We start from the raw sequence: 19,518 nt of genomic DNA on the forward strand, positions 1-19,518 counted from the left end.
GAAAAGTAGTTGAAATTTGGTCAGTCCGCCCTAGCTGAACAAAACCTGAACCAATCATGGAAGTCTATGTTTCACAAGTTTACAGTACAATACAGTACAATACAGTACAGTAAAGTAAAGTAAAGTAAAGAAAAGTAGACTACGTTATTGTAGAGTAGAGTTCAGTAAAGTAAAGTACAGAAGAGCACACTAAAGTAGAGTACAGTATAATGTGCAGTATTACACTGTACTCTACTGTACTGTACTGAACATATCTACTTTACTGTACTCTACTGTACTGTATTGTACTGTACCACATTTGGTTGGTCTACTCTACTATGAGTAAAGTAGATGTGCTGTGCTGCACTGTACTCTACTCTACTGTGCTCTACTGTGATGTCCAAACTTGTGAAACATAGAGGTCTATGACTGTTAAAGATTTGGTCGGTCTGGACCAACCAAATGTGGTTTTGTTTGGGGGCAGAGCTCATTACAATAATAGCCAGTGTGTTGAATAACACCCAATAATACCCAGGAAGAGAATGATATTCATATCCATAATTATGCATTTTTGTATAGTTCAGATCAGGGACCCATGTTGTAATTCCATTACGTAATTACTTTACCATGTAAATCCAATTCACCTACTGTACTGTAGTTCAATAACCAAAATAAATGTCTTCAAATTCAAGGTGTCATGTCATAGCTGACACATCATTCTTTCTGCAGACATCTTTGAATCTTAATTCAGAGCAGATATTTAAAAGATGTTTTGACAAATGTGGTCACATAAAAAACGGATGGAGATACCCTAATTCTATCACCAAACTTTGCATCTGCACAGTTATTCCAGTAAATGTGTTTTTGTGACATTTTCTGTGTAAGTTGTTCAAAGTATATATATATATGCCATTTAGCAGACGCTTTTATCCAAAGCGACTTACAGTCATGCGTGCATACATTTTTGTGTATGGGTGGTCCAGGGGATCGAACACACTATCTTGGCGTTACAAGTGCCGTGCTCTACCAGCTGAGCTACAGAGGACCACAGAGGACCACAAAGTAGTCCTTCTGCATAGAGTTGTTTGGTTTGTTAAACTTTTAAATGTGCTAAATGGTTTTTGTTTGGCATACATTTTTAAGTAAAACATCGGAGTCAAAGTGTAATTCTGTCTGGTGGGCGGTGTATGTTTGTTTTTTAACATAGTAATGATCGTGGAGCTTTGATCTGTGAGTTATGTATATATGCAGCTGAATGAAGGGTGGAGACATCCATGCCACTACAGGTATGGTAGAATTGACTAGACTTGTGCGCCAAAGACCAAGCTTTGATCCTTGGCCAGGGTTAGCATGACTTGCCTGCCCCTCAAATTCACTATGCTGGTGTCGGAAGTTACCTAGGCCAGTGTGACGCATGGCAGACTGCTCTGGTGCAAGGGCCAGTTTAACAATCATAGGACTGCTAGTTGAGCACAAATGCAGCAGATATAAACTATAATATATTGTCAGAGAAACAATTGCTATGGGGTGTATTATGTTAGATGTATAATTACAAAATATACATGCCAGTGTGTGAGCATGTACAGTAGGGATTAATATTTTCCCGAAAATCTACAAAATGTCAATACCGGGAATGATTTAATTTATATTTATCCCGAGAGTCCCGGGATATACCGCAAAAATCGGATGTGCCCATTTTAAGCATTTAATATCAAGATATGGTCACTATGCCAGGGTTCTCCCAAAATAAGATTGTCCCTGCGTCACATTACTGGCTTGGCTGCTCCACTTTGTAAAGATTTCACAGCAAGTGAAACTTCTATTTAGTAATGATAGAGTAACTTTGATCGCCAATGACATTGTTGTGAATTGCGAAACAGGCCTTTCATAAATTCCGAGCTTTATCATGTTCCTCAATAATTTCAGGGCATTTCAGCAGTAGGCCCTATAGACAGAGCGTGCTCAGGACTCAGAGAGCGCACCCCGAGGTTGTCGAATCATACAAACTTTCTAATGGCAGTCAAACAAAATGAATTGACTAAACTTGCTAAACTTGCTACATAACCTCCAACGAATAACAGAATGTCTTCTATTTGGCAAAATCGAGTTGATGATTATTCAGATAGCAGATCAGCTCATGAATAACGGGGAGATGAATAGAGGAAATTGTTTAATATCAAGGTATCTTAACGGGACCAACTCTTTAAAAAAAAGTCCATATCTACCTACTCTCGTAAGGTTTGTTGATTACACATTCTCTACCGAAACTCTCATATGGGCAGCAATACGAGACAGCGCAGTGAAGCGGGGGAAATGTTATAGCGGTATTTTGACATGCATAGGCAAGACGTGCTTTGATAATGCAACCTATGGATTACAGAATAAAGTTAGGAATTTTCATGCGAGACATGAGTCAGGATTTTGGGTTTCAGTGGGATTGGAAAGATAGGTAAATAGCATAGGCTCTATATAAGGCTACTACGTGAGTCAATACATAAATAATACACTTGATTTAGGCTACATTATTTCATGCTTAATGTTTCTGATCAGTGATAGATGAGCAAACGAATAAATGAGCTACCACTTCCACTTGTCCAGCCAGAGATCAATTAACCAAATATACAGCCAGAGATTCCGTTAAACACAATCACATTGATTGATAATCCGACAAGTCACAGGCTTTTGGTCGGGAGTAGAAGAGCAAAATCCACTTGCATAACATGCTAGCAAAATGTTCTGATCAGCTAATATATGAGCAAACTAGAATAAAGATAATTATTGGCACTCACCTCAATGTAGCTAACATTTCCCCAGGCTAATTGTTACCAAATATCCAAACGGAGATTCAGTGAAAATAAATATCTGATATTGATTGACTTATCTGATTTATCTAGAGTCCCCCCATGTTTGTATCAAAGCAGCGCGATGGCGCTGTCCCAATCCAAATGGTACTGAAATAATCTAGGTAACCACACACGACTATTGCTTTAAATTAGTAGAACGGTTGGATACGACTTTGGGAGTTTCAGTATAAGTCAGAATTTGATACATGCCTTCAATTGTATTAGCCTACTTTATTCCAGTATTTTCATTCAGTTTATCATAACTAAGGTGTTTTCCTCTCTGCGCTTTTTCTAGGCCCAATGGCTGTTTCCTCATTTCCTTACTCCGCTGCCGCCCACCTCAGGCGCGTTGTTCTCAACACCAGTTTAATCAATATAGCCTACTGTTTTCTAGAAATCTGGCTTATTTTCGGGATCGAATTTTCAGTTCTGCATGGTGAGAACTCTTAACTGCATTCGGGTCTCGTGTGCAGACCTGTTTGGAAAATGTGCTATTTTCTTGTTTGCTAATCTACTGCTGGCATGTTGTGTATTTTGTGGAATTGCATTAATTCGACATCGGGCGGAACATTTCTGTAATTTCGCGGGTCTTGTCATTTAATTTTTTCGGGAAATGTGAAGATTTGACACTCCCAGGATCCCGGTTACCGGTCTTAATCCCTAATGTACAATTTTGGCGAGTTTGTGAAGGAGAAACAGCCACTAGAGTGGCAGGTAAGCATACAGACCCACAGAGACAGACAGCTATGCACCTCACACACACACATACATACACTAACACACAGCCTCTGTTTATGACACTTTCATGTGATTTTAAACTAAAGAAGAACATGGAGTGCTTCTCAGAGATGATTATCCCTTTGGCAGAGAAAGCAGTGAAACTGTAGACTCTCTCATGACTATTATACGTTTTGTAGAGCAGAATGAGGCCAAGGTACCTAGGCTACTATGGGAAAATAAGATGTGGACTGAGGACGGGTTTAGTCAGACATTTCAGCTCCACACTGGGGCCAATTTCATATTTTTCTAGAAACTCAACACCATAACAAGGGCATTGCAATGCTCCAAGTTAGTGTAATACAAATCATATACACATACACATACGCACACACGAACACACACACACACACACACACACACGCACAAACGCATACTGAGCCCTGGCAGGACAATACAGAGGGGTAGACTATGATGAACATGATTCTACTTTTGCGGCTCAGGGTATAGATCATTGCTGAGGTTCTGCTCCAAACCAGCAGAAGGTCAGGCAGGCGGACGTCTGGGGCTGATGCCCAGAGCCATCCCCAGCACTCATTGTCCTGTCCCAGGGCAGGGAGAGACCTGTGACCCCTAGACTTCAAACGACCTCTTTCTGCAAACCCCAGCTGAAGGACTCAACCAATGTATGGCTGCTGTGATAATACACTAACACTGAATTCACTGTTTAACTGCTAGTAATTTACCATCTAGGAGTGTGTGTGTGGTTTAGTGTGTCTATATATGTTGGTTTTGTGTATACAATTTTTACGTGTGTTGTATGAGTGTGTGTGTGTGTGTGTGTGTGTGTGTGTGTGTGTGTGTGTGTGTGCGCGTGCGCTCACGAGTGTAATACAAGAACATGAAAGGAAATATGTGTTTGTGTACACTTATACAGTATGAATGCCTAGTAGGACCCTCGTAGGGGTGGTCCCTTGGTTCTCTGCTCACTCCTAAGTGCCTGTAATTTCTCACCCTTCATCAGTACTGTAATCTCTGTAGACGCCCTCTGAAGAACCTCCTCTAACAGGGTCCGTCGGGGACCAGGGGTTGACAAACGAAAACATAATTTATCCAGTGACCTCGGAGCTGCAGGAAATGGTTTGCTGGCTGTTTGACAATAGCCTTGCAATAGGGGGTTGGGGTGGTGGGGGACTGAGGGGTTTTGTGAAACATGAAAAGGTGGTCTGGCCTCTAAACCTACAGTATCAGGTTTGGGTATTTCAACAAAAATGCACACATACATTCGGAAAATCCTGTATGGAACTATGTGTGTGTTTGCCAAACTGAGGTTTCCCTGGAGTGAAAATATTTACTTAGAAAAAAAGAAACTGAAAGTATTTATTTCAGTGCAATCTTCTGCCATGTCCTAAATGTGATTTCTGTGCTTTTTGGCCCTCTGAGTCATCATTGGCAGTACAGAGAGAGGATAGCTGGATCCAAGGTTCCATGGCTCAATACTCTTTGGGTTCTAAGTCCTGGTCCTGTTGTGCTAGTGATCTTCTGGCCTTTTTATGATTCGGTATAATGGTCTGATAGATGTTCTGATAGGACCCTGTTGCCGATCTAACCTGAATTTAGCAGTCCCGGTAAATCCAACTTTGTTGCCACCTAGTGAATAAGGCACATTAACAGAAGACCTGATGAAAAGCCCAGGGAAACCTGTGGCCATATTATGATAGTGTGTCTGTCTGACTGTGTGTCTGACTGTGTGTCTGACTGTGTGTGTGTGTGTGTGTGTGTGTGTGTGTGTGTGTGTGTGTGTGTGTGTGTGTGTGTGTGTGTGTGTATGGTTACTGGTCAACAGTAGAAGACCAGGGTTGGTCTGGATCACCTAGGGGTAGTCATGAAAGCTGAGTGAAAGTTTATGGGTAGAGAGTCTACAGGGGTCTGTAGAGGGCATGGGGGAGAAAGGGGTCATGGCCTTTAATCATCTTGGTCCTGACCCCCCAGACCATGGCACTGACAGGGAGGTCAGAAGGGGACGGGGGACGGGGGACGGGGGGGGACGGGGGCACTCAAAGACCCTCTCAGTCTACTGGTCACTCCTGTCATCCAATAGGTCCACCTAGACTTTCCCCTGGCACTTTCCATAGGTCTACTGCTCTTCTATAATGTCAATGGGGTCTTAGAGCACAACTGGAACATGACACAAGGCTACTGGTTAGACAACCTCAAATACAAAGGTGAACTGAGACACAAATACACAAACAGACGAGGAGAAACAGAAGAATTTGAAAGAATATTAAGATTAGTTCCTTCAGGTCTCATGTGATACAAAAGTAAGAGACAAGTTGGAGCCAATTTTGTTACCGTATCAACTGCATTTCAAGGTGGCATGTACAGTTTCAGCATAAACAATGCGTGCGCTTTGAATTTATGGCGACTTTGTGTAAGTAAATATGGTAGGCTACAACACACACACACACACACGCAGAGCATTGATTATTGATCATGCAGACAGCAGAGCAGAGAAGGCTGTATGAAGACAGATTTAGACATTGCATATAATTTAACAGCTCCATTTCACATCACATTGTTCATAGAAATAATGTATTAGCCTATAATTGACCGGTTTCTCACAATTATTCATTTCGGGAAAGGGAAGTGGGTTTGGGCGGGAAATCCCTCGGTAACCCGGTTTCTGATATACGCGGCACGTATATAACTACATCCAATTAGAACGTTGGAAATGTCAGAGTTCCAACTAGCACATGAACGCGGCATTAAACCCTAATGAACACCAACATGTTAAGTTAATAGGATCACATCAAATTTGATTTCAAACGAAAGCTAGGAGTCTATATTTTTTTCAAATTAAGGCATATATTTTTTGAAAGTAGTTATTCTGCATAGAATTGTATGGTTTGTTTAACTTTGCAATCAATGGTTTTGTTTGGGATACATTTAAAAGTGAAAACAATTGGCACCTCAGCGTCATTCTGTTACCAATTATTTCTCACATATACTATGTGAGAAAAAACAGTTTTGTAGTAAAAAGTTTTCTTTGCTGTTTTTGTCTCTTTGAAAGAAGAAATATACATAAAAAAGATAGTTAAAATTTGACACTGAAAGGGAAACAAACCATCCCCAGCTTTACTAGGATTTGGACCATAGAGTCCAGAGTGCTGAGTCTTAAACAACTGTTCCTACCCATGGAAACTCATCCTCATTCAAAGAAACAGAGCATAGATTTATGCCAGTTCATTGACTCTCCAGTAAACAAGAACATCATGACCGAAAGGCTCTGTGGTAACCTAGTCAACTCACACTGATCATGTGAATCAATCATGGCAGAGTGGAACATGGAGCCATAATGCCACAGGAAGTCATTAAGATAAACAAGAGCTACAAACACTGTAAACAACACTATCACAATGCTGACACAACACTGATTAGAGAGAAAGGAGATTTGTTGAAGATGTGCATCCAACAACATATACGGTCCTTCAGACAGACAAACACACTAACAGAACCAGCGTATCTGTATACTTGATTACACTAATCTCTGTCCTGCGGGGTGAAAGTCAACAAATCGAGGTGGGTGATGTATTTCTCCCTCACTAATTGTCTGAGATTGAGTTTGAACTGAGACCTAATGTATTTGTGTATACTCTCCCATCCACCTTTCACATGTGAAGTCACTTAGACAGGGTGATGTCCGCCTGCACAGATGGTTTCTAAATACAGAAAGGTATACTTTCTAGTTAATTGGCCGTAGTATCATACTCTGACCTAGATAGGCAGAGAAGGAGGTACATGAGATCTTCAACAGAAAAAGTGCAAGAGGTTTAGCTAAGGATAGCAAAGCCACCATATTAACATGCACGAACGAACGCACGCACGCGCACACACACCACAACACAACACAACATACACACACACACCAGAAGCCATAAAGAGAATATACAGACAATATGGGGACAGCAATTGGATCAGAGTACCATAGTTCTTTGAAAATGTTATTTTAAAGCAGTGGAAACAAAATGCTGATTTTGGCTCAGTGTTGGCCCTAGAACAGTAACTGATATTATACTGTACACCCACCATGAGTGGGTTCCTACTGTTAGGCCAACACTTTTACCTTCTATCATAAGGGGTTCATAAAACTGTCATTATAACTGTCACAGAGGCATAACACAAACCATATCCAGGTAAGCTAGTTTGGTAGAGGTAGGCCAAGCCAATTAGCATGAAACAACATTTTGACCAAAACAATAGTTTGTGTCTGTTGTTAGCTGCCATGACTGTGTATGCCATTATGTTACAATTATCTGTATTAATCATAGATAAAAGCAATGTCACGGTGGAAATGCAATTATTGTCATCAAGCTTTCAATGAGTCCGGTTTAATAGGCCTACACTGTTTATATAAGGCATATTGTAGATATATAAAAACAAACATAAGGGTAACAATGATGACCTGCTCAACTTGTTTACCGTTTGTCATCTAAAGTTAGGGGACAGAGGGACTTCAAAGTGCACGAGCATCCTTCACTAAATATGTAGCTCCTGGTAACACACTTTCCACCAATCAGGACGCTCCGCTACAGTCTTGCAGGAAGAGTGGAAGTTTAACCTGGACAGAATTACGGAAAAACAACCCGCTGCAAACTCTCTGCGAAAACAGACAATATTCATTACTTTTTATGGCGACATTGTTTCGAATCACTTTAGGGATTCGTTCACAGTAATGACAATGTTGGGTATGTATGTGCCAGATAGATTTTCTTTGAAATCATCTAAGGTCCAGGATGGAATCGGGCTTTACACGGCGAGACGAGTGAAAAAGGTTTGTTCTTTTGGACAACTTTGTATGTTTTGGGTATGAATACATTTACCAACGTGCAAAACTAATTCGATGATTTAGAGAAATAGGAAGTTTTCTGTTCGCATTTTGTGTTCTTTTTGCGTGTCGCTCCCAAAACCTAAAGCCGTAGCCTACCCAAAAGCTGCTCTGACGTAAAGTGCCACGTAGCTAGATACTGTAACTGAGATTTCAGCACTAGCTCACTCCACAATGCTCAATCAGGACACTCGTGTGTTACACTTTAACACATATGTTGATACATTGTAACATTGTTTCATTGCATAATGCTGTCATTTAACTTTCATACTCAAAATTAATCGGGTTTTATAGGCTATTCCACAATACTGTAACAAAGTTGACAATGGTGCAAACCATATTTTTTACTTAAAGTTAATGGCCAGGCAACCTATTCATTATGTAATCTCACATTGTTCAAAACTTTTAACATGAAAGCTTCATTCATTATGAACACATCGACCACACCCCCTCGTATAGCGTGTTTTAACTAGTCTCCTACTACTAGTGGGTCCAAAGTGAAATGCATAGGATGGATTCATGGACAATACTATTTATTATAATTTACATTTACGTCATTTAGCTGACGCTCTTATCCAGAGCGACTTACAGTTAGTGCATACATTATTATTTTTCATACTGGCCCCCCGTGGGAAACGAACCCACAACCCTGGCGTTGCAAACGCCATGCTCTATCAACTGAGCTACCTCCCTGCCTGCCATTCCCTCCCCTACCCTGGGCCAATTGTGCGCCGCCCCATTGGTCTCCCGGTTGCGGCCGGCTACAGCAGAGCCTGGATTCGAACCAGGATCTCTAGTGGCACAGCTAGCACTGCGATGCAGTGCCTTAGACCACTGCGCCACTCGGGAGTTACTATATAGTCCTATATTGTTATAAATGCACTTTTCCCCCCCGGCATCCATCCATCTATTACATCGCACAATTTATATCTGGTTACATTCACATAGCCCCTGACAGTTCTGGAAAAGACCTCTAGTTAAAAAGAAAGACAAGAACATGAATATCCTGTATCCTCATTCTGACAATGTGTGTTTTCTCCAAGGGGGAAAAGTTTGGCCCTTTCGCTGGAGAAAAGAAACTGCAGAGTGAGCTGGATGAGAGCACAGACACCAGACTGATGTGGGAGGTGATAACACTGCAGTCACAGCACATCATATTTCTCTTCATAAGCACAATAGATAGATGATAAATATACTACAGTGGGGAAAAAAAGTATTTAGTCAGCCACCAATTGTGCAAGTTCTACCACTTAAAAAGATGAGAGAGGCCTGTAATTTTCATCATAGGTACACGTCAACTATGACAGACAAAATGAGAAAAAAAATCCAGAAAATCACATTGTAGGATTTTTAATGAATTTATTTGCAAATTATGGTGGAAAATAAGTATTTGGTCAATAACAAAAGTTTCTCAATACTTTGTTATATACCATTTGTTGGCAATGACACAGGTCAAACGTTTTCTGTAAGTCTTCACAAGGTTTTCACACACTGTTGCTGGTATTTTCGCCCATTCCTCCATGCAGATCTCCTCTAGAGGAGTGATGTTTTGGGGCTGTCGCTGGGCAACACGGACTTTCAACTCCCTCAAAAGATTTTCTATGGGGTTGAGATCTGGAGACTGGCTAGGCCACTCCAGGACCTTGAAATGCTTCTTACGAAGCCACTCCTTCGTTGCCCGGGCGGTGTGTTTGGGATCATTGTCATGCTGAAAGACCCAGCCACGTTTCATCTTCAATGCCCTTGCTTAAGGAAGGAGGTTTTCACTCAAAATCTCACGATACATGGCCCCATTCATTCTTTCCTTTACACGGATCAGTCGTCCTGGTCCCTTTGCAGAAAAACAGCCCCAAAGCATAATGTTTCCACCCCCATGCTTCACAGTAGGTATGGTGTTCTTTGGATGCAACTCAGCATTCTTTGTCCTCCAAACACGACGAGTTGAGTTTTTACCAAAAAGTTATATTGTGGTTTCATCTGACCATATGACATTCTCCCAATCCTCTTCTGGATCATCCAAATGCACTCTAGCAAACTTCAGACGGGCCTGGACATGTACTGGCTTAAGCAGGGGGACACGTCTGCCACTGCAGGATTTGAGTCCCTGGCGGCGTAGTGTGTTACTGATGGTAGGCTTTGTTACTTTGGTCCCAGCTCTCTGCAGGTCATTCACTAGGTCCCCCCCGTGTGGTTCTGGGATTTTTGCTCACCGTTCTTGTGATCATTTTGACCCCCACAGGGTGAGATCTTGCATGGAGCCCCAGATCGAGGGAGATTATCAGTGGTCTTGTATGTCTTCCATTTCCTAATAATTGCTCCCACAGTTGATTTCTTCAAACCAAGCTGCTTACCTATTGCAGATTCAGTCTTCCCAGCCTGGTGCAGGTCTACAATTTAGTTTCTGGTGTCCTTTGACAGCTCTTTGGTCTTGGCCATAGTGGAGTTTGGAGTGTGACTGTTTGAGGTTGTGGACAGGTGTCTTTTATACTGATAACAAGTTCAAACAGGTGCCATTAATACAGGTAACGAGTGGAGGACAGAGGAGCCTCTTAAAGAAGAAGTTACAGGTCTGTGAGAGCCAGAAATCTTGCTTGTTTGTAGGTGACCAAATACTTATTTTCCACCATAATTTGCAAATAAATTCATTAAAAATCCTACAATGTGATTTTCTGGATTTTCTTTTCTCAATTTGTCTGTCATAGTTGACGTGTACCTATGATGGAAATTACAGGCCTCTCTCATCTTCTTAAGTGGGAGAACTTGCACAATTGGTGGCTGACTAAATACTTTTTCTCCCCACTGTATGTACTGAGTGTACAAAACATTAGGAACTCCTGCTCTTTCCATGACATAGACTGATCAGGTGAAAGCTACTGTATGATCCGTTATTGCTGTCACCTGTTAAATCCACTTCAATCAGTGTAGATGAAGGGGAGGAGACAGGTTAAAGAAGGATTTTTAAGCGTTCAGGTGGGCCTTTGCGCTTCAGCAAACAAAGGAAAGGAGGGGTGTTCAACAACAATGACAGAAATCATGAAAAGAGCTTCCAAACAAAAACTTCCAAAATGATTAATTTGAGGTAAAAAGGAGTTGGGGAACTCAACCAAAAAAAGTCAGAGATTGATTTATTTTTGCTCACTTTAATCCATTGTACAGGATGCGAACAGGTGACTGACATTTCGACGTCAAGCTGACATCTTCCTCAGTGACCTGACCATTGCACTTAGCACCTATTTATAGCCTAGTGACCCATTGAGACACAACAATGTAAAAAAATAATAATGATAATATGTTTCAAGGTAAACAGCAAATTATAGCACAAAATAATAAGAGAAATGGTGTGTCTCGTTAATCAATAGGCCATGTCAAAATATAAATGAGTGTGTCAAGAACTGCAACTCTGCTGGGTTTTTCATGCTCAACAGTTTCCCGTGTGTATCAAGAATGGTCCACCACCCAAAGGACATCCAGCCAACTTGACACAACTGTGGGAAGCATTGGAGTCAACATGGTCCAGCATCCCTGTGGAACGCTTTCAACACCTTGTAGAGTCCAAGCAGTCTTATGGCTTGGGGGTAGAAGCTGTTAACGAGCCTGTCATGTTATATTGGAGAGAACCACATTGTTTTATATCACAGGTTTTTTCTTAGCAACTATGATTTAGTTTGTAAAACTGCATCTCCAGATGAATAGAAAGCTAGATCAAGATGCTAAGTCTGTTTATGGAAATAAGACATTAATGCCAGCCAACAGTATTTCATGTTCTTGATAGGCATGTTTGTTCTCTGTTGCAGGTCCGAGGTAATAAAGGTGATGTGCTCTATGTTTTGGATGCCAGTAACCCTCGCCATGCCAACTGGCTGCGTTTTGTCCACCAGGCACCATCGCAAGAAGAGAAGAACCTGGCAGCCATCCAGGTACAACCCCACTCTGGAGATAGTAAGACCTTCAGACCTATGTCCACAGGGACAGGCACAGAAAGAGCTCTGTATGAGCACACATCTCAGAGAGAGAAGGGGGGAGAGAGAGAGAGAGACACACAGAGAGAAAAACAGAGAGAGAGAGAGAAGATGGACATCGGAGAGAAAAGGTTGAGAAAGTGTAGAAGAGAAGAGAGGGAAAGTTAGTAAGAGTGAGTTGAGATAGATAGTGGGAGTGAAATGAAGATGAGGAATATGGATTTTCTTGTTTTGTCTGCCTGTGCAGACAGCTTGTAAGATTGCACCATGTGCTGCTGATCAAGCCTGCCATATCAGAAGGAGATGTGAAGGTGGATCTGCTTGATGACTATAAAATGAGGTGTCTTAAACAGCTGTAAGTAACACCCTCTAAGTGTCTGAAATGATTATGAAAATATTTGCTAGTGCCTTGTGCATCCCTTACACTCTAACAGATTAACGTCCGTTCTAAATGTAACAAAACATGTCAGTCTCTGTGATTAAGATCAGATTCATTATATCCATAATCCCACAAACACAGACAACCCATACACAATCAAATCTGTTGGCCAAAGTCATGAACACACACATCATGTGTATAGTGCATTCGGAAAGTATTCAGACCCCTTGACTCTTTCCACATTTTGTTACGTTACAGCCTTATTCAAAAATTGATTAAATGTTTTTTTTCCCCCTCATCAATCTACACACAATACCCCATAATAACAAAGGAAAAACAGGTTTTTAGAAATTTTTGCAAATGTATAAAAAATAAAACACTGAAATATCACATTTACATAAGTATTCAGACCCTTTACTCAGTACTTTGTTGAAGCACCTTTGGCAGCGATTACAGTCTCGAGTCTTCTTGGGTATGACGCTACAAGCTTGGCACACCTGTATTTGGGGAGTTTCTCCCATTCTTCTCTACAGATCCTCTCAAGCTCTGTCAGGTTGGATGGGGAGCGTCGCTGCACAGCTATTTTCAGGTCTCCCCAGAGATGTTCGATCGGGTTCTGGCTGGGCCACTCAAGGACATTTAGAGACTTGTCCCGAAGCCACTCCTGCGTTGTCTTGGCTGTGTACTTAGGGTTGTTGTCCTGTTGGAAGGTAAACTATCGCCCCAGTCTGAGGTCCTGAGCGCTCTGGAGCAGGTTTTCATCAAGGATCTCTCTATACTTTGCTCTGTTCATCTTTCCCTCGATCCTGACTAGTCTCCCAGTCCCTACTGCTGAAAAACATCCCCACAGCATGATGCTGCTACCACCATGCTTCACCGTAGGGATGGTGCCAGGTTTCCTCCAGATGTGACGCTTGGCATTCAGGCCAAGGAGTTCAATCTTGGTTTCATCAGACCAGAGAATCTTGTTTCTCATGGTCTGAGAGTCTTTAGGTGCCTTTTGGCAAATTCCAAGCGGGCTGTCATGTGCCTTTTCCTATGGAGTGGCTTCCATCTGGCCACTCTACCATAAAGGCCTGATTGGTGGAGTGCTGCAGAGATGGTTGTCCTTCTGGAAGGTTCTCCCATCTCCACAGAGGAACTCTGGAGCTCTGTCAGAGTGACCATCGGGTTCTAGGTCACCTTCTTGACCAAGGCCCATCTCCCCCGATTGCTCAGTTTGGCCGGGCGGCCAGCTCTAGGATGAGTCTTGGTGGTTCCAAACTTCTTCCATTTAAGAATGATGGAGGCCACTGTGTTCTTGGGGACCTTCAATGCTGCAGAAATGTTTTGGTACCCTTCCCCTGATTTGTGCCTCAACACAATCCTGTCTCAGAGCTCTACGGACAATTCCTTCGACCTCATAGCTTGGTTTTTGCTCTGACATGTACTGTCAACTATGGGACCAATAGACGGGTGTGTGCCTTTCCAAATCATGTCCAATCAATTGAATTTACCATAGGTGGACTCCAATCAAGTTGTAGAAACATCTCAAGTATGATCAATGGAAACAGGATGCACCTGAGCTCAATTTCGAGTCTTGTAGCAAAGGGTCTGAATACTTATGTAAATAAGGTATTTTTGTTTTTTATTGTTACAAAACATTTGGAAACGTTTCAAAAAACCTGAAAAGCTTTGTTATTATGGGGTATTGTGTGTAGATTGATGAGGCCATTTTTTTATTTAATCGATTTTAGAATAAGGCTGTAACGTAACAAAATGTGGAAAAAGTCAAGGGGTCTGAATACTTTCCGAATGCACTGTACATTAGCTTATGCACTTAAACACACACACATGTTTCTTTTACTGTCCTTGTAGAGACCAAACAATTGATTCCCATTCAAAATCCTATTTCCCCTAACCCTAACCTAAACCCCTAACCCTAACTCATAACCCTGACCCTAATTGTAACCCTAAACCTAACCCCTAAGTGTAAAATATTATTTTTCCTTGTGGGGACCAGCGAAATGTCCCCACTTGTTGACTTTTCCTTGTTTTACTATCCTTGTGAGAACTTCAAGGATAGTAAAACCAAACACACACACACACAGTCACGGTTTGGCCTGGGAAATCTCAGCTCTCTAAGAACGTAATTGTTCTCTAGAGGAAGAGGGGAAAACAACTGTAGAAGGAAGGGAAGAAGAACAGGACTTGTGGTCGTCTGGCTGAGCTTCTGTCATTAATGCCAGAGTGCTAAAAGTGATTGCATGTTCAAAGGTCACTCGTGTGTTAGAGCTCTGTGTTACATCAAAAGTGACATTTATTGTGTTTTTCCCTGTTTAATTAATATATATGTGTATTTATAAATCCCTTAGCCAAAGAGCCAAAGGAAAATTACGATTTGATTTCATTAGAGCGTGACCTTTAGGTATATGGAAGTTAATGACGACATGTTTAGGGGTTTGAGTGCTTGACCTCTGACCTTAATCAAGCCTTAGCAGACGAGTGTCTAGGTTCAATGAGTTCAACCTTCAGCTACCCCCTTTCTTCCTCTGTCTGTGTGTGTGTGTGTGTGTTCTGATCTCTCAGGATGGAGAGAATATCTTCTACCTGGCAGTGGACGACATTGAGACAGACACAGAAATGCTGATAGGCTACCTGGACAGTGATATGGAGGAAGAGGAAGAGGAAGAGGAAATCATCAAAGATGAAGATGAAAACAGCAAAGAGGCCAAACATCTTATTGAAATGGGTACATGCCTATCAGTTTTAAACCAACCATGTTTATAAACCCTGTTTTGTCGGTCCAATAGTTTGCTTGAAATGTGTAATGTGCGTGCACGTTCGTGTGTGTGTAATGTGTGTGTGTGTATAGAACTGGTAATCAAGAAGGAGGACCACCCGTGCCTGCTGTGTGAGAGCAGCTTCCCTAGTGAGGAGATCCTAGCAGCCCACCTCCAGAGCCTGCACCAGAGACCAATCACAGAGGAGAAAGAGTACAAGTGCAGGAACTGTGGCAAGAAGTTCCCCATCAAACAAGCCCTGCAGCGCCAGTGTGTAGCCTACGTCATCTCTCTACTCTACTTACCTGACACTCTATTGAGTTACACAGAAGTATGCTACCAAATGGATCATATAGTGGAACTGACAGATTTGCACACACTCCAGTAAAACATGTTTTACACCTGAATCAGCCTCTCTATTAGTTTCCTGATGTAGGCTACTTGGATTTAAAAAAAATAGTATTTCCTTATATAGAATTTCTGTTAATATCTTTATACTCCTGTCTGACTCTGTACACCTCCTTTATTTTCCCTCAGTGTTCTGCACTGTGCTGAGACCCTGGGTCCTTCAGTGGACTCCTCCAGAGCCCACCACCAGTGTTCCCCCTGCCACATCACCTTCAGCTCAGAGTCCAGGTAGGCCTACATAACTAGAAACATACATAGTAGAGTAACATGCATACAGGGGCTGCTACAGTGCCTTGCAAAAGTATTCATCCCCCTTGGCGTTTTTCCTATTTTGTTGCATTACAACCTGTAAGTTAAATAGATTTTTATTTGGATTTCATGTAATGGACATACACAAAATAGTGAAATGAAAAAAATAACTTGTTTCAAAAAATTCAAAAAAATAAATAACGGAAAAGTTGTGCGTTTTATATGTATTCCCCCTTTGCTATGAAGCCCCTAAATAAGATCTGGTGCAACCAATTACCTTCAGAAGTCACATAATTAGTTAGATTACACACAGGTGGACTTTATTTAAGTGTCACATGATCTGTCACATGATCTCAGTATATATACACCTGTTCTGAAAGGCCCCAGAGTCTGCAACACCACTAAGCAAGGGGCACCACCAAGCAAGCGGCACCATGAAGACTAAGGAGCTCTCCAAACAGGTCAGGGACTAAGTTGTGGAGAAGTACAGATCAGGGTTGGGTTTTTAAAAAAATATCTGAAACTTTGAACATCCCACAGAGCACCATTAAATCCATTATAAAAAAATTGAAAGAATATGGCACCACAACAAACCTGCCAAGAGATGGCCGCTCACCAAAACTCACGGACCAGGCAAGGTGTCACACCCTGGCTCTGGGGCCTCTATATGTTGAGCCAGGGTGTGTAGATTCTATGTGTTTATGTTCTGTGTGGGAGTTCTAGTTGTTGTATTTCTATGTTGGCCAGAGTGGCTCCCAATCAGAGGCAACGAGTGTCAGCTGTTGCTGGTTGTCTCTGATTGGGAGCCATATTTAAACAGTCTGTTTCCCTTAGTGTTTGTGGGATCTTGTTCCGTTTGGTTTGTTTCTGTGTTAACCGTAGGACTGCACGTTTCGTTTATTGTTTTGTTGTTATATTATCACTTAAGATAATAAAGTTAAGTATGTTCGCAACCAACGCTGCGCATTGGTCTACTCCGTCTAACGATCGTGACAGAAGATCCCACCATACCAGGACCAAGCAGCGTGTCCAGGAGCAGGCAGCCTGGACGTGGGAGCAAATATTGGACGGGCAGGGGTCCTGGACCTGGGAGGAAATCCAGGCCGGGATGGATCGCCGTCCATGGAGTGAGACGGTAGAGGCGCGACGGAGAGAGGAGCAACGGCGTCAACAGTGTCGTCGTCGGACGGACGAGAGGCAACCCCAAAACATTTTTAGGGGGGGGCATACGGCATGGGCGACGGGGCAGCAGGAGGCAGCTACAGGGCGTATTAGGAGGTTAGGTGAGGAGGCCACCAGGTTAAGGGGGCTATTGGTGCAGAGGGAGCAGGAGTTAGTGGTGCAGAGGGTAGAGTTACTGGAGGCGATAAGGGAGAAGGTGAGAATAGAGGCACGGCGAGAGGAACTAGGTAGGCAGCTGAGGGAGCGGAGGGTTATGACGAAACCCAGTCCCGCTCCTCACACCAAGCAAGTGGTGTGCGTCACCAGTCCGGTCCGGCCCGTTCCTGCTCCCCGCACTAAGTTAATGGTGCGCGTCGCCAGTCCGGCCCGACCTGTTCCTGCCCCTCGCACCAAGCCTAGGGTGCGCGTCGCCAGCCCGGCCCAGCCTGTTCCTGTCCCACGCACCAAGCCTACGGTGCGCGTCGCCAGCCCGGCCCGGCCTGTTCCTGCTCCCCGCACCAAGCCTACGGTGCGCGTCGCCAGCCCGGCCCGGCCTGTTCCTGCTCCCCGCACCAAGCCTACGGTGCGCGTCGCCAGCCCGGCCCGGCCTGTTCCTGTCACTCGCACCAAGCCTACGGTGCGCGTCGCCAGCCCGGCCCGGCCTGTTCCTGCTCCACGCACCAAGCCTACGGTGCGCGTCGCCAGCCCGGCCCGGCCTGTTCCTGCTCCACGCACCAAGCCTACGGTGCGCGTCGCCAGCCCGGCCCGGCCTGTTCCTGCTCCACGCACCAAGCCTACGGTGCGCGTCGCCAGCCCGGCCCGGCCTGTTCCTGCCACTCGCACCAAGCCTACGGTGCGCGTCGCCAGCCCGGCCCGGCCTGTTCCTGCCACTCGCACCAAGCCTACGGTGCGCGTCGCCAGCCTGGCCCGGCCTGTTCCTGCCACTCGCACCAAGCCTACGGTGCGCGTCGCCAGCCCGGCCCGGCCTGTTCCTGCCACTCGCACCAAGCCTACGGTGCGCGTCGCCAGCCCGGCCCGGCCTGTTCCTGCCACTCGCACCAAGCCTACGGTGCGCGTCGCCAGCCCGGCTCGGCCTGTTCCTGCCACTCGCACCAAGCCAGGGGTGCGAGTCGTCAGCCCGGTAAGGCCCGTTGCTGCTCCACGCACCAAGCCTGGGGTGCGCATCGTCAGCCCGGTCCGGTCCGTTCCTGCTTCACGCACCAAGCCAGGGGTGCGCGTCATCAGTCCGGCACAACCCGTGCCTGGGTCACCGGTGCCTGGTCAGGTACCGGTCAGCTGCTCCACACCGGAGCTTAAGCAATCCGCTCCTACGATGTCCAGTCCAGCTCCAGCCAACGGGGCCAGACCGGACCAGGGGCGCTACGGGGGGATTATTGGAGGATGGTGGGCAAGCCCGGAGCCGGAACCGCCTCCGAGGAGGAATGCCCACCCAGCCCTCCCCTGGTTTGTCTATGTGGAGGCGCGGTCGCAGTCCGCGCCTTTGGGGGGGGGTACTGTCACACCCTGGCTCTGGGGCCTCTATATGTTGAGCCAGGGTGTGTAGATTCTATGTGTTTATGTTCTGTGTGGGAGTTCTAGTTGTTGTATTTCTATGTTGGCCAGAGTGGCTCCCAATCAGAGGCAACGAGTGTCAGCTGTTGCTGGTTGTCTCTGATTGGGAGCCATATTTAAACAGTCTGTTTCCCTTAGTGTTTGTGGGATCTTGTTCCGTTTGGTTTGTTTCTGTGTTAACCGTAGGACTGCACGTTTCGTTTATTGTTTTGTTGTTATATTATCACTTAAGATAATAAAGTTAAGTATGTTCGCAACCAACGCTGCGCATTGGTCTACTCCGTCTAACGATCGTGACACAAGGAGGGCATTAATCAGAGAGGCAACAAAGAGACCAAAGATAACCCTGAAGGAGCTGCAAAGCTCCACAGTGGAGATTGGAGTATCTGTCCATAGGACCACATTAAGCCGTACACTCCACAGAGCTGGGCTTTACGGAAGAGTGGCCAGAAAAAAGCCATTCCTTAAAGAAAAATATAAGCAAACACGTTTGGTGTTTGCCAAAAGGCATGTGGGAGACTCCCCAAACATATGGAAGAAGGTACTCTGGTCAGATGAGACTAAAATTGAGCTTCTTGGCCATCAAGGAAAACTCTATGTCTGG

At 44.1% G+C, this 19,518-nt stretch overlaps 1 protein-coding gene across 1 annotated transcript in view; it reads left to right on the plus strand.

The window, feature by feature from the left end:
* Nucleotides 1–8,151: 8,151 nt before the first annotated feature.
* LOC121540178 (PR domain zinc finger protein 5-like) overlaps nucleotides 8,152–19,518 on the plus strand; it is a 65,586-nt gene continuing 54,219 nt past the window's right edge. The window contains exons 1-6 of the mRNA XM_045207617.1: nucleotides 8,152–8,370; nucleotides 9,468–9,551; nucleotides 12,219–12,341; nucleotides 15,331–15,493; nucleotides 15,617–15,794; nucleotides 16,062–16,160. Coding sequence (XP_045063552.1) covers nucleotides 8,272–8,370; nucleotides 9,468–9,551; nucleotides 12,219–12,341; nucleotides 15,331–15,493; nucleotides 15,617–15,794; nucleotides 16,062–16,160 — 746 coding nt within the window. The 5' untranslated portion in view covers nucleotides 8,152–8,271. The remainder of the gene's footprint in view (nucleotides 8,371–9,467; nucleotides 9,552–12,218; nucleotides 12,342–15,330; nucleotides 15,494–15,616; nucleotides 15,795–16,061; nucleotides 16,161–19,518) is intronic.

The sequence above is a fragment of the Coregonus clupeaformis genome, chromosome 26 (assembly GCF_020615455.1).
Source record: "Coregonus clupeaformis isolate EN_2021a chromosome 26, ASM2061545v1, whole genome shotgun sequence".
Classification (NCBI taxonomy): Eukaryota; Metazoa; Chordata; class Actinopteri; order Salmoniformes; family Salmonidae; genus Coregonus; species Coregonus clupeaformis.